The following is a 15,625-nucleotide window of genomic DNA, read 5'->3' on the forward strand; positions in this document are numbered from 1 at the left end:
CTAGTTTCCTTTTAAAGTTTATAGCTTTAATGCCCAGTGCTTCCATGCTTGATAGAAGGAATGCATAATCATCTCTAATCTGAATTAGACATTAGAATGACCATTCCTGCAGAATAATTTCTGGAATGCAATCGCCCCTAATATCCATAGAACAAGTTTTAATAATAAAGGACTACCGATTACAACGTGCAAGTATCGAGTTTCACAAAGCTTTAAGCATTCATCTCTCTTAGATCACTCATCACCAGTAACCAAACACATTTAGGCAAAAGTCTTAAACATTCCAAATACTATTAGTAAACAGTCAAAGGGCTTCCAAAAGAGCGGAACGAGAATCAGTCAAAGAAAATCAGGCACAACAGAACATAACCAAAGGAAACGACGGAGCCAGTACCAGTGCATTTATTGACCAAACAGCGAGAAGAATACGGCCTATATGAGTATTATAGAATGTCACTAAACCGGTAAAGAGATAAAACCTTAGAAAGCCGCAATTCTAAGACCACATGCTACGAGTGGCGACTGCCACTGCGACGGCGACGGCGGCGGAGTATAGTTGGAGTGGTTTAGAGAGCGCCGAAGGAGTTTTGAGAGAGAGAGAGAGAGAGGTGCCGCTAACGAACAGAGCTATGTTTCACGTTGCGAGCGGCTGTGTGGGAACTGAGAGAGCCAAACTCAAGGGTTCAAAAAGTATATATTGAATTACACGAGGAAAAAAGTACAGAATAACGATCCGAAAAAATATGAAAAAAATTAAAAACTAAAAATTATAATTATCACATGAATAAATGATCATGTTGAAATTTAATCAAATCGCATATTTGGATTTTTGTCATTATTGTATTTTTTGATTTTTTTAATGAATTTTATTATTTTATTTTATTCTATATATAACACTTCTATTATCAAGAAATTATTTTTATTTTTTGAAATTTATAAGTGTGGTTTTCTTTTTACCAAAATTTTAAATAAGTTTAATAATTTTTATGAAATATAAATCTCCTAAATATTTTGATATCTTTTCAAACAAATAAGATAGCAATCTTCACATAAAATAAGCTTTTAGGAAGTTTATGTTAATGCATTATTGAAAATAATGTTCTTCACTAAAAACACAAACAAAAAGTGCAATTTTTCCCAAAATGGTTCAATTTTATGCATATAAATCTTGTTTGTCAAGTAATCAATTAAAATCAACAAAAGAAAATACGTTGAGCTAATTTTGGGTCTAGTAAAATTTATTATTTAATTTAGCTCATAATATAAATACGTCACTTTTTTTGCCAACAAAATTATTGTATCACTTTATTCCTTATGCATTAACTAAATAAGATACCTTATTTAAGCTTTCGCTTGGCAAAACCCTAAATAAGATACCTTATTTTATTCTTGTTCAATAATCATGTCTCTTCTTAAAACGTTCTTGTCATGTTCTGGCCAAAAGAAATATTTTTCTCATGCATGAAAAATGTTGTTTTCAAGTGAAAATCTATACCTATATATACATAAAATTTAATACGAACTATATCATTCATAAATTATAAACTACTACAAATAATAGTTCTTAGCAATTTATTTTGGGAGGTTAAAAATTCAGGACATTAATTATATAGATCTCTATTGACCAAAAAAAAATTATATAGATCTCTAAGAATTCGGAAGTTATGTAATATTTACAATAATTTTTCAGTTTTTTCATTATTTTCTCAAAAAGTATATTTTATGTTTTGAAAACTCAAAAAATATATAAAATCTAGTATCTGTTATGAATTAACTAACAAAGAAAGTATATTAGAGTATAGAGGTACACTATAAAATGATAGAATAATATTTTATTTCTTCACTTGCATCACTTCACAAACATGTCTTATTTATAGACATAGTTGTTACACAAAAGTTACACTTATATTTAAATGGCATAATAGATAATAAATCATACAAATAGTGGTGGGGTGAGTTACAAGATTAAAGACATCGTAGAAGAGTAATGGAGTAGTGGGGGATTAATGCTTGGTAAAAATAGTAGGAGTTGATGAAGTTAAAAGGAAAGAAGAGATCGACATCTACACTTGATAATATTAATAATAATATCGATCATTGAATGAGATTCTGTTTGTTGAATTAAACTCCATTGTTATGTTATTAAATAAATAATAATCAACTAAAAATATAATCTTATATTTTGCTTCGATTTCACCCTCTAATTTTATTAGCTTTTTTAATTCTTAAAAAATACGGTAAATAATCTGCCCTTTCAACAATGGTACTAACTTAAAATGCTTGCCTGACGTTAAATTAATTTATCCATGACAGTACTTATAACCACATCATGTAAACAAGCAAATATGTGGCCCAAAAAAAAGCAAATAAAGAATAATATCAATTACAGTACTCTCTCTATATATATAGTCTGTACATACCGTTTTAACGATCAGGATATTGAATGGCTTGGCTGACCTAATAATTTCACATCATAAGATTGAAGAGTCTAGGAAGAAAAAAAATTTTAAAGATAAAATGAATTGATATTATATTAAGACTAGACAAATGTATATTCTTATTCTTATATTTTAAAATCAAAGGAAATATAATATTATTTCTGCTTCTACATATAAAAGCTAGTTGAGGTTTAAATATAACACTCTCAATTCATTTTGTCTCCCAAATTTATAATGTGTCCTAAAAAATATCCTAGTAATTATAAGGCATTTTTTCCAAGTGTAATTCTAATATACTACCTCTGGTCCTTAATATAAGATGTTGTTTGACTTTTATTTTGGTTGTAAATATAATACCTTGATCTACTTTGTCTCTTATATTTATGCATTTTTTCTCAAAATAATCCTTCTAACAATAGTAGTTCTAAACCAATACACTTGATTAGTAAGGATATTTTAAGAAAGACAACACCTATTTGTTACAAATAACTAATTTAACTTTTTTCTTTAATCTCCTCAAATTAGTAAATTAGTTCTTATAATTAGGACCGGAGGTAGTACATGATTGAACAAGGGTAACTTAGGAACGTAAACACACATTTATTATAAATAATTAACTTAACTAATTTTTTAATCTTCTTAAACTAGTTATCCAACTCTTATATTAAGAATAAGAGATAGTATTGGTTTTTTTTTTGTTGCTCCAATTCGAAATTTATTAACTACTACAAGTTTTTCTAACCTTAGCTCCCCTTATTATTAGTTTTGTTCATTATTTGTCTGTAAATAACCTAAAATTTAAAGAGTTAACCTGCATGTAAGTCAAAATTCCAAAGCTTATATGCATACAGACATAAAGTTACAGTAAAATTTTTTTTTCCCCTTTTAAATACTTGATTGAAAATATTAAATAACTAATGTAAGTATTTTATTTTTATTTTTATATAAGCTATAATATATAATAATATAATTATAATAATTAATAAAATTAAAAAACACAAATATGAGTTTAAACTCCAAGGCAAGTTACGGGTTGTCAGTACATGTTAAAAAGATTCATTTACTAATAAATTAGTTTTTAACAAATCTTAACTCACTATTTTCAGCTGATTGACGGATTAGACTTGCAAATCTAACCTATATTATAAACTCTACTTAATAGGACTATAATTGTACTAAAATAGAGTTTTATTTTTCATACCCACAAACAGAACACAAGATTTAAGCCTGAAATCTTTGAACCCTGATCTAAATACTGTCTTAAGGAAATACTTAGAAGGACCCACAGAATACAGTTTGATTTGATTCGTTTTAAAACGTTTTAGATTTTCTTTAAGAAGGTAACTGAAGTATGCAACCCGAATTAAGAGCGTGTTTGGCAACTTCCAAACTATAGTTTGAGAAGTATTTTTTCATAAAACGAAACAAACTCTTCTATATATTTACTTCTTAAACTGTAAAAACACTTTTGAAACTATGATTTGATTTCTATCCAAACACCCTCAATGAAATGCTCTGAGTTTTTTTTTTTTTTTTTTTGGGCGAAAAGGAGTTTAAAACTAGAGTAAAATATGAAAATAATCAGATACATCCAAGCTTGTCTTGTCCTTCTGCTCCTCGCGGCGAAGGATCGCAATGTAAGAGAATTTTGGTTCTATCTTAATATTTTTCTTCTGCAATTTGATGTTGCATCTCCATCTCGTCTTCAAGCTTGAGCTGGAGCTCATCTCAGCAACGTGTTCATTCCAAAACTGAAGATCGAACAAGAACAATCTCAGAGATGCATCCCTACGCGGACGACCTTTCTGTACTCGACTTTAATTTCAATTATTCGGATCCGATTTTCAACCCTTATGCATATCGTCGCTCTTATTTGACAAGTTCCTCGCCTTCACTTTATGATGTTGAGGATGATTATGATCTTCTGGGTCATGGAAGGAGCAATCCTGATGAGAAAAAGCCGGTTATGAAAAATCCAAGTCCGCCCAAGCATCGCCATGATGGCACGTCGCCTCTGCCTTTGGGCATGGATTGGAGCCTCCCTCCGCGGAAATGGGTACTTCATCTTCTACTTTATCTATTTATGCGTAAATTGTTAACTTTTACGGTGAACTCAAGATACGGGTGGTAGTTTCTTCTGGTTGGAACTTGGAAGCTTCTATAATTTGAATTTTCATTAATAACTTTTGAGGTTGCTTTTGCCGATCATTGACTTAGCCTTTTGCCATTAGGATGGACGGAATTCTGTTTGGCCTAATAATCCTCACGGGGATTGGAGTTATTGCGTGACAGTTCCTTCGTGGGTTGTCCAGCCGGAATCAAGAGGTTCTGATTCTGTTGTGGTAAGTGATTTTTCCCCACTAAGGAATGTAAAGGAAGTGGATGATTGAAATTGAATATTCAAATACACTGGTAGGTTCAATGTTGGGGTTCATTTCCTTTACACTTCGTGTAAACTGTGTTTTTCTTTTCTTTTTGTTCAATGGCAAAAGGCTAATATGTTCAAGGAAAATACTTCTTTTTCGTTTTTACGAGACAAAAATCCTTATCCCTCTTTTATTCGAGTGGTATGAGACACACTTGCCATAATGATTTTTGTCATATACTATGTTTTCTCCTGACAATGTTACATTCTCCCACTCCAGTTTCTGTTTTGTGGAAATTTTTTGTTTAGCTACTTGAATTTGCAATATATTTTTATCCTTTGCAGACAAAGGAAGAACTTCTTTTTCTCTTGTTATACGTATAAATACAATGCAATTGTGCGAGGTATTATTGCATTCTATTAGGAGACTGGTGAATTTTTTCAGACTTCTAGTCATGCTGCACCGTACCTCTTCCCATATTTATGTGACTTTGGATAAAAATCTCCTCCTTAAGTCATTATCTGCTTTTTTTTTTGGCTATCATTTTCTACTTTAACATTTGAAAGTAACAGTTTTACAGGGTTCAAGTTGGCATACAATCCCCAGAAGGAATCACCACTGCTCGAGTAATCTTTCGCAGATTTAGTGATTTTCTGAAGCTATTTTCAGAAGTAAGTGTTGTTTTCAGTGTATTCAAATAATTTTTCCTGTGGTTCATTTCACTTATATAATGACAAAGTATTATTTTCAATTTTTTCCAGCTGAAAAAAGAATTTCCCATGAAAAATTTCCCCCCGGCTCCACCAAAGAAGTTATTGAAAGTTAAAAGCCAGAAACTGTTGGAAGAGGTAGATTACTTACCCAAATTCTTCCACTTGTCTACCATGTCATACAAGAATAGTAACTGGTCCGTCAATCTTATTAAACTTGAAATTTGTTATGCCCTTACTTTTTGTTAATATTTAATTGATCTTATGGCATTTATTACTTTCAGCGAAGGTGTTTATTAGAGGACTGGATGGAAAAACTGTTATCAGACATTGATGTATCACGAAGTGCCCCAGCAGCAATATTCCTTGAACTAGAAGCTGCTGCTCGATTGGGTACAAACCACCTAGAACTAGAACTCTATTTTTTCTTTGGTGAATATTTTTTATATATTCTTATGCTTGCGTACACATGCTCCACATTGGTCCAGTTTACAAGCTGAATGGTGAACCATGTGTGCATGCTGGAAATTTCTTTCATTTACATTTAAACCTCTAAGATACTCCTCGATAGTTGAGAAGAATGAAATAAAATAGTCCATACTGTTGCAGAAACATATTGAGACCTATATATTGCTGTTTTTTTTTTCTCCCCAGCATTCCATAATTCACGGCAGACGTCAGATGAAACTTCAGTCAGTGGTGTTACACATGTTCTCCAAGACGACCCTTCCGCATCTGTTGCATCAGATTCTGGTAATGATACTTCTTATGAAGCATCTGAGCTTGGAACACCAAGGCATGGAAAAGATGGATATTCTGATCTAAGCATGGACAATTCAATACTGGAACATGACTCCATAAATTTAGCAAGAACAACTGTTGCGCGTGCTGAATCCAACAAAGAGTTTATTGATGAGGATACATCAAAATTTTCCCTGGACAACATGCCACCTGACACCAGTGCTATAGACAAAGTCACTGAGAAAACTGCTGATATGCAAGTTCTCCGCTTAGATGGAACTGAGTTTATTCCCAAAATACAAGATAAGATGGACGGCCATGTTAAGAGATTGTCAACGGACAGCATTGGAAGTGACTTAAGTTCTATAAGGAATAGTGAAGCATCAAATCTAAGCATGGATTTGTTGGTGACTCTTCCATCTGATGGGCGACAAAAGTTAAACAGAATTCTTGTTACCCTGCAGCAGAGACTGACAACAGCAAAAACAGATGTGGAGGATCTTCTAGCAAGATTAAATCAAGAAATGACTGCTAGACAATTTCTCATAACAAAGGTATCTATATATGCACATTGTTTTCTTTCTTTTTTTCCTGCCTAAATAGAGGGTTTTATTTTGTCATTTCGGTAATCTGAGAGTTGTAAAATAGAATTAGTTCCTGGCAAGTTTCACTGATATTATTCCTTGGAAGAATGTGATTTCTCAACTTAAAATCAATACCGTTCTATTGGTTTACTATCGTATGTTTTAACTTTTAATCATACCTTAACACAGCTGTCATGGAGTCATTTTACAACTTGTTCAATACCCTAAATCGTAATTCTGTATTTGTCTCATGTCACAAGTCACCTAACTGTCATTTAAAATTTGTAGAATCTTTCATGCTGCAGGTCCGTTGCTGATGAAACTTCTATGTTTCTAGTTCTACTCCAATATTAGTAAAGAAATAAATAATCTGAATTGTTAAGTACTATGGATGATTTTTCAGGGATATAATATTACATGTTAAAACTTTCTTGTTTACTCAACTACACCAAGCTATTAGAACTTTTCACTCTATGAGTAAGTACTTAATGAACTGTTGGGAAGCTTGTCTTTAAAATGTCCAAAACGGTGGTTACTAGCCATTGCTTAGCATAAAAAGTTGTCAAAATTGCATTCAGGTTTATTTTCCCTATCCTCGTTTGAGTTTCTGCCAAATTTAAATGATTTATCAGCTAGTATTTTCCTGAGACCCTCGCCCACTTTGGCTTTTTCACGTTTCTGAGTAAAATCATTATAACGTGATGAGGTTCTTTTTCGTTTATCTGGACAAATGCTTGGAAGTTAAATGGTGATAGTATGTTAGTATTAAATTTGAAAGTGTGGTGCTCTGTAATTCTTTTTGCATCATTGATCTTTGACAAAAAAAAGATGGAATATGCTTATGACTTGCGTAATTGCATTACTTTGCAATTGGTGTATGGTGACTAAACTAATTGCTTGCTAATTTATGTTGTAGTATATGGAAATGGTGGTTATGTCGATGTTGAAATGCTAAATAGAAATTTTGAAACTTTATTGGACTTTATATATCCATATGTTAATTATCTATTCATTTTTCTTATAGGTTAAAGATTTGGAAGTTGAACTTGAAACAACTCAGCTGAACTGTAGAGAAAATATGCACCAGGCTGTTCTAGCTGAAAGGGAAAGGTTTACACAAATGCAGTGGGATATTGAGGAACTTAGGCGGAAGTGCCTGGATATGGAAATCAAATGGAAGTCTGAACAGGTGTGGTTTGGATTACTGACTTTCATTAACATCTCTTATCATTCTATCTTGGAGGCCCTTCATTGAACAATTCTAATAATTTAGGATGGAAGACTGCAAGTGGAGTCAGTGAAAGCATCTGTCATTAAGGAAAACGAGATGTTGCAGCAAGAGCTTGATGTTGCTAGAGAACAACTTGAGAACTTGCAGAAGCGTCATGAAGAGCTTGAGATGAAGTCAAAGACAGATGTCAAAGTGCTGATAAAGGAGGTCAAATCCCTTAGAAGTTCTCAGTCAGAATTGAAGCAGCAACTCAGCGAAATGGTGAAGGAAAAATTAGAGGCAGAGGTATGGCTTCTTTCTAGTAATTGTATGTTGCAACTACTGCAGTATAAATTCCTACATTTTCTAGTCTAAGAAATTGTCAATTTCACTGGTTCCATGAGTCTGCTTGTACATGAACATCTGGAAAGAGCAGGAACACCCCCCCGGGGGGGCCGGGGGGAAGAGATGCAGTTAAAGATTTAGCATTTCTTCTTTCTCTTGATTTTTTATTTAAAAAAGAAATGGTTTTAAGATTTTGGACTTTCTTCTATTGTTGGGTTCTGAAATCCAGTTAATTTCATGCTGTTGTTTTACTTCTGATTCAGAGAAGTCTCCATAAAGAAAGGCAAAGATTGAAACTTTCATCTGAAGCCAATGCAAAGCTGCTGCGTGAGTGTGGAATTCTTCAACAGAGGCTTCAGGAGTGCAGTGTTAACTTCCTTGTTGAGGAGGAAGATAAACTAATTGTTGATACTTCTCCATCTGATGCTTTGGATTTATTAGCAATGTCAGATAATCGAATTGGCCTCCTACTTGCTGAGGTGTGCTCTCCATCTTGAGTCACTTTTGTCCTTAAAGATGCCTTTTCTGGTGTACTTATGTTTGAAGTTTTCACACCGCACATGTTTTTCTGTCCTGTTTTCTTCCAATGTTGTTACTCGCTAACGGTGCTTCATGATTTTCCAAGTTGCGTTCACAAAGCTTTTAGTTTTGGAAATCTTTCATTATTGTTATTTTGTACCTTCCATACTCCTTGCACTATTCACAATCCTTTCTTTCCCTGTTACTACTTTCATTGGTATCTCTTTACTTTGGTATGAAAAGTGATGGATGAAGAAAAATTAACAGAATGGTTTCACCCACACACCAAACTGTACGGTTTAGATTCTGCATTGGCATCACTATGATGCTCAGATTTTTCTTTATATATAATTTGCCTAACTTTGCTAAAGTTATCTCAGTAAAAATTTTTAGCGAAATGTCTTCATGCAATTTATGTAGCTTCAGTAGACGTTTTGCCCTGAAAAATTCAAGTTAATGAAGCAATCATCAATTATTTTGTTACTTCTTAGTAGTATATATTTCCCGTCTACTCACTGTTTTTTCCTCTGCATATTTACAAAATGATAACAGGCACAACTCTTAGCACAGGATGTAGAAAATGCTGCTGAGGCTGTAAATGAGACACGCAGTACAAGTTCGGGTGATATAGTGACAACTGATGATGAGCTGAGGAAACTGCTGGCACATGTGTTTGTAGACAATGCCAGTTTAAGGAAACAGATTAATTTAGTACTTCGTCTAGCTCTAAATGCTACTGCCAAATCTGAGGACGAAGAGGAAGAGGATGAGGAAGAGGAAATTAACTTGAGAAAAACTGTTTTAAGCCAGTTCTTGGAGAAATGAAGTAGTTGAGTCTGCATGTATGCTAATACATTAATTGGTGAGTTCTTTATTATTTTTTTATTTATTTATTTTTCATAGTAGCCCCTCGTGTAAATTTTTTTCCTTTTTCTTGGGCCATCCTTTGTATAAGTTCTAGGAAAAAAAGAAAAAAAGAGGAGGAACATTGACGTCGTAATCACAAAGCCATTCTTCACTACTGCGACAGCTTTTTCATTTAGCTTAACTTCTCACGTCTTGATTAAAAGTTGCGTTTTGCGTGTATCAACACAAACGGGGAAGGTTGAAGTTTTTTTTTTTTTTTTAAATATATATCCTTATATCTATATATAATATTTATATTCTATATATTTTTATAAAATCTCTATGAAACATGCTATTTATCAACTACGAAAAATATTACCCATCCCAAATTACGAATAAAACAGGGCATATATTCTATTTATTATCTACTTTGAGGAAAAAGAATATTATCACACCAATCTAATCTAATGTTGAATATGGACTAATTTTGCAATATCGTCAATGGAATTGTCAACAATTCAAAATCTCGAAGAAATCATGCTTCTTTTAAAATTAATGGTGTCACTGAAATGCATAAAAATCAAGTTGTAATTATCATATATATTGGTCGCATAAGCTAGTTTTGCAATCTCATTATTGAGAACTATACATGGAATACAAAATCTATTAAAACTCGTACTATCTATAAGCCACTGACAACGTGATATACCGCAGATTTTTTTTTTGTTGCAAAACACTCCATACATCTCCCCCCCCCCCGGGGGCCCAACCAAAGGAAAAAAAAAAAACCCACACATTCCACCCAAATTTAATGTCTATTCGACTAGTTGCCCAGCAATCTCACCATTGAAAGAAGCAATTTAGCATTTTTCTTCTTCCCGTTCAATTGTCTCAGGAAAATTATGGCTACAACAATATTTGCTTTGACCAGGATATTTGGATCACATCTCAAGTATACAAAAAAGGAAAAACAATTTTAATTTTACAGGGGGAAGAGCTGCCGAGGTAAAGTTGCAAGAAACTCCTCTGTCCATTCAAGATACCTCTCTGCAGAATGATAGACAATATATCCAATAAGTTCAAGGCCAATGTAACTGCACTTGTTTTGGTCAAAATGTAGCTGCATCAACTAGCCCAATGATGTGCCTTGCCCTTAGGCATCGTAATGTATAGCTGCAGCCAGAGTCATGCCTCATAATCACCTTAAATCTACTTATCCATACCACCAAACATACCCATCATGTCTTTAGAAGAACCCATCTGCTTCATCAAATTCTGTAACCCACCCATGCCCCCTATTTGTTTTAGCATCTGTGGAGGAAGGACTTTGCTCATGTGCTGGGCATTCATATTTCGGGATAGAGCACTCATATCTCCCTTCTTGGGTATTTTAAGCCCTTTCATTTTACTCCAAATCTTTGCAAGACGTTTGTACTCCTCCATCATCTCCATTACTTCTCTAACATGGCGACCAGATCCTCGAGCTATTCGCATCATACGTGACTCGTTCATCAGCTTTGGGTTCGAACTATCCAACTCTGCAACATATCAAAAGTTAGATGGCAAAAGTGCATGATTTGATTTCAATGAGGAAGAATTCCTTTGCTTTTTTTCTTCCTTCTTTTTTTTGCCACCGAGGAAGAATTCCATTTATAAAGTTGGTTTTGTAGTTATGAGGCTGAAGTTCAAAAATTAATTCACAATGCTGATTACCTTCGTCTGTCATTGAATCCATCATTGTCATGTACCGCTTAATTTTGGCTTGGCTTTCCTTCTCCCGTCCTTTTGGCATCAATTCAGCACTAAATCCTGGAAGCATGGAGAAAACCTACAGAAAACAACCAAATCTCTTAGCATCTGCACAGCACCGTCAGATATAAATGTTTCTGACAGACAGCAAAAAATAAAATAAACAAAAGGAGGTAATAACCTGGCTGATCGGACCCATTTTAAGTATGTTCTGAAACTGCTCATACATAATCCTCAAGGTAAAGTTCCCTTCTGACAGCTTCTGAAGCAGTTCAGGCTGTTGGTCCATAGGAACAACTTCATGAATCTTGTCCATAAATCCAGACCAGTCACCCATGCCTAATTGAAAAGACATATGACTTATGGCTTAACTAAACAGTAAATACTTTCAAGAAATTGCACAATCATGAACTATCATCTGTAGATAAGAATACAGATATTAAGGTCTGAAAAGAAGACAAATATAAAGTTGGGCATAGCTTAGATTCAATAAAGATAAAAACCAGAAAAAGCACACACCTAACAGACGACTGACAAAAGGTTTAACATCAAAAACTTCAAATTCATCCATATGTTCTCCAGTTCCAATGAATATGACTGGACTCTTTGTTGCGGCAACACTGCACACACAAAACTAAAAGGATTAAGCATTCAAACCACAACTTAGAATACACATTCATTTCCAAAGATAAAGGCTAATAGTTCAAATCAGGAATGCAGTTCATACAGCACCCCAATCAGAAATTTTGCTTTATAGACTGCTTAACTATGCCTAGCCTGGTCCATTCACACTATACATTATCCATCATATCTCAGAAAAGCGATATATGTTATAATCTAAATGCTAAACAGTACTTGGAGATACAGATACTCATCTTGGAGGTACAGATACTCATCCAAAATATTTAATAAACATTTTGACTGGAAAGCCTTGCAGTACATTCAACCCACTTCTAGGTAATGAAGATATGAATACTTAAACCTATTAAAAATCTTCACATATAATGCAAAGTAGGGTATACATATGTTAGAAGTTAACATGAAACAATTCCAGGAACATCATCAAGAGAATATGCAAGACAGAAAAAAGGTACACGAACACGATATAAAGTGCAGAATAAATTGTAGATGAGGGAAAAGTAAAAGGGAGATGAACATTCATAGCTCTCCTCCAAACACTTCATTTATGAAGGTTTCATATTTGTAAAGTTTAACCAAACTAATGTCAAGCAAAAACTACTAATATTGACAAGAAGATCAGTTGGTATCGAATAATACAGTACAATCAGCCCAGTAGCACTTACGCACTAAGAGCGCCACCACCCTTTGCATGGCCATCCATTTTAGTAACAATTACAGCTCCAACTTCAACACTTTGTTTGAATGCTTGAGCCTGATCAAATGCAGCCTGACCAATACTGCTATCCATAACAAATAAAACAAGATCTGGTTTCTGAACAATGCCAAGAAAAGATGCAAGCAATTATCAGCATTTACACATAGGCACAACAAAAATGCATGCATTTATTATACAAAAATAATACCGTTGCTTCCGAAACTTGGCGCATTTCTTCAAAAAGGGCAGCTTCTTGTTTGTGCCGTCCACTGGTATCAACAATTATGAGATCACAGTTTTCTTTCTTGAATCTCTCCACACCTTCAACAGCAATTTTTACAGGATCTGACTCCATGTAACTGTAAGAAGAATTGGGAGCACAAAACCGAATAACTAATTAAGCATTATGGTCATGTGCAATAAAATTCAATTGATTTAAGGTTTCCATAAACAAATTGTATTAAGCATAGCAGATCCTACGTCCAAACTCATTTGCAAAGAATGAAAATATGGCAGTAGGATTTAATGGGTTTACAACCTAGATGATAGCTTCCAAAGCTGTAGGCCCCTGGCTCAGGCAATGTTAAAGACCATCTTGTACCATGAATAACACCATTATCCTCACTTTTCACGAACACAAAATGCTAGGTACTATAGATAGATTGCAAAAATGAATATGGTGTTATTGCTATATTGCTCAATTGAAGACAATCCTTGTCCCAAAGATGTATACACCAAACTCTAAGACAACAGAATATCATAAACTCCATGAACTTCAAATTTATTTTAAAAAAAAAAAAAGTTGATTCCAGTCAGCAACCATGCACCATTCTGATATCTTCAAAGTTCAAATTGCATCACCAGAAAGAAAGAGCTAAACCTATTGGGGAATATTCACCTCACAATAGCAAGGATCAAGAATTTGTGAAAAAGATAACAAATAACTAGATAAGACATGAGACGTCTAAAATTTAGGAATGGTTGTGCTCTACAATTCCGTAAATTTTTAACAAAAACACGACAACACTAAATGTTGAGTCTGCATACGATGCTAACCAGTTCCAAGAAAAAACTGAAGGGGGAAAAAACCAAATAAATGAGTACCTTCCATAGAAAGGGATCTTAGCTTTAGTGGCATTTTGTTTCAGTTGATCAAAAGCACCTGCCCTGAATGTATCAGCACATACTAGAGCAGGCTTCCATCCTTTTTTCTGATGATAATATGCATATTTCGTACAAGTTGTGGTTTTTCCCGATCCTGATTCATCATTTTAAATGTTTAAGCATCAGAAGATAATTGCAAAAGTTTTTATAAGGATAAGGACCAACAATAAAGCTAAGACATGCATGGCTTAGATGTATGCATAATTGTCTATTATTAAATTTGACATTTATGTTTGAAGGTGGTTCTTATACATACCAATATCATTTGAATTGACTGGAGAGAAAAAAAAAACATAGTTTGAATAACAAGATGAAAAAGCCACTTAATATGTAGCATACCTTGTAAGCCAACAAACATGACGACACTTGTTTTTCCTTTTTTGGGAGTGAAAGTGGGTTTCCCAGGATCCAGCATTTTGCAGAGTTCGTTAAAAACAGCCTAGAAGCAGAGCACATCAAGGATATCAGGAACATGCTAAAACAAATGCACATCAAACTACAAGAAACTAGCATAGCTTCGCAATTGACAATTGAGCATGCGACAGGCTATGTAGAGTCTAGACCAGTCCTCAAAGACTAGTTTTTACAACAGAAAAAATGGTCCATGGAAAGAGTTAAGAGGTGAACAATTAACATTTAATTCATCGTCATAAGACTCAAAAGACTCAAGTAGCCAGAGATCATCAACTTTTCAGCATTCGGTTTAATTTTTTCTGGGTCAAATAATAATCTAAATAGCATAACACACGCAAACAATTGTTGTTGGCCAATATGTCACCCTGAGGCAACATAGTCCTCTGAACTTCCGTCATTTCTTCAGAAATCAGCACCCCTCTCCCAATGAGGAAGTAAAATAACCACATAAATTTGAACCATAACTGATCCAACCACAAAATAACTAACACCTAAGTCATTCAGCTGGAATACAAACAAGCAGCACAACCATTAAACTGCATCATAGCGAAATTATCGGGGGGGAAAGTATTGACAATTTCACCGAAGATGAACATTCAAAAAAAAGTTATTTGCTTCAGTATAAATTTTAATGCAAACAAAGAAATCACGCTCTGCCTCAAAAATGCAATTAGATTATCTTTCAGAAGAAATCGAGCCAAGCAAAATTTTTTAGAAACACCCTCTAAGAACTATTCCAGTAAGAATTTTAAAAATTTATAATCATTCATGCAAGGAGCCAAAAAGGACCAAGTTTAACAGAAAATCGTACTTGTTGAATGATCCTGCGTTTGTTGTGGCCAGCAGCGAGATCGTCGAGGTTGACAATCTTCTTGATGTTAGTCTGCATATCTCGCACGAGTTTAAATTGAACATCAGATTGAAGAAGAGCACGGGTGATCTCGTTAAGACACTCATTGAGAACCTTCTCATCGATTATGGTGGCATTGCTCATCTGTTGGAGAGCACGGGATATGCTCCCCCCTAACTGAGCTAAAACCATCTTGGCCGCTTGAAGAAGGAACAGAAGAAACGATAGATGAATTTCAGAGTTTAAGATCAAATGGAGAATTAGGGTTCGGAGGATGAAAACGGAGAACTTCCAACTCGGAAAGAGGTTGATTGAAGCTTTCAGGGGGTGAGATTCGCCTTTCAACGGCGGCA

The 15,625-nt window shown here is 34.2% G+C and overlaps 2 protein-coding genes across 2 annotated transcripts; one reads left to right on the forward strand and one right to left on the reverse strand.

Annotated features, from left to right (window-relative positions):
* The first annotated feature begins 4,082 nt into the window (after window positions 1–4,082).
* On the forward strand, window positions 4,083–9,780 carry LOC114732171 (PX domain-containing protein EREX-like). The gene is made up of 10 exons (XM_028919460.1): window positions 4,083–4,494; window positions 4,670–4,780; window positions 5,377–5,475; window positions 5,566–5,652; window positions 5,799–5,907; window positions 6,169–6,809; window positions 7,864–8,028; window positions 8,113–8,355; window positions 8,658–8,873; window positions 9,466–9,780. The coding sequence occupies exons 1-10, from the start codon at window positions 4,219–4,221 to the stop codon at window positions 9,736–9,738; spliced, it is 2,220 nt and encodes a 739-aa protein (XP_028775293.1). The 5' UTR covers window positions 4,083–4,218; the 3' UTR covers window positions 9,739–9,780.
* A 783-nt stretch (window positions 9,781–10,563) lies between these two features.
* LOC114732247 (signal recognition particle 54 kDa protein 2) lies at window positions 10,564–15,464 on the reverse strand. Its single transcript, XM_028919549.1, has 9 exons — window positions 15,234–15,464; window positions 14,348–14,447; window positions 13,949–14,102; window positions 13,053–13,203; window positions 12,813–12,961; window positions 12,028–12,128; window positions 11,690–11,847; window positions 11,473–11,587; window positions 10,564–11,297 (listed from the first exon to the last, which is right to left on the reverse strand). Exons 1-9 carry the CDS (start codon window positions 15,462–15,464, stop codon window positions 10,969–10,971), a joined length of 1,488 nt encoding a protein of 495 aa, XP_028775382.1. The 3' UTR covers window positions 10,564–10,968.
* Between the last annotated feature and the right edge of the window lie 161 nt (window positions 15,465–15,625).

Source organism: Neltuma alba, unplaced genomic scaffold, assembly GCF_004799145.2.
Source record: "Neltuma alba isolate B1F8T4 unplaced genomic scaffold, ASM479914v2 tig00002555_pilon, whole genome shotgun sequence".
Classification (NCBI taxonomy): Eukaryota; Viridiplantae; Streptophyta; class Magnoliopsida; order Fabales; family Fabaceae; genus Neltuma; species Neltuma alba.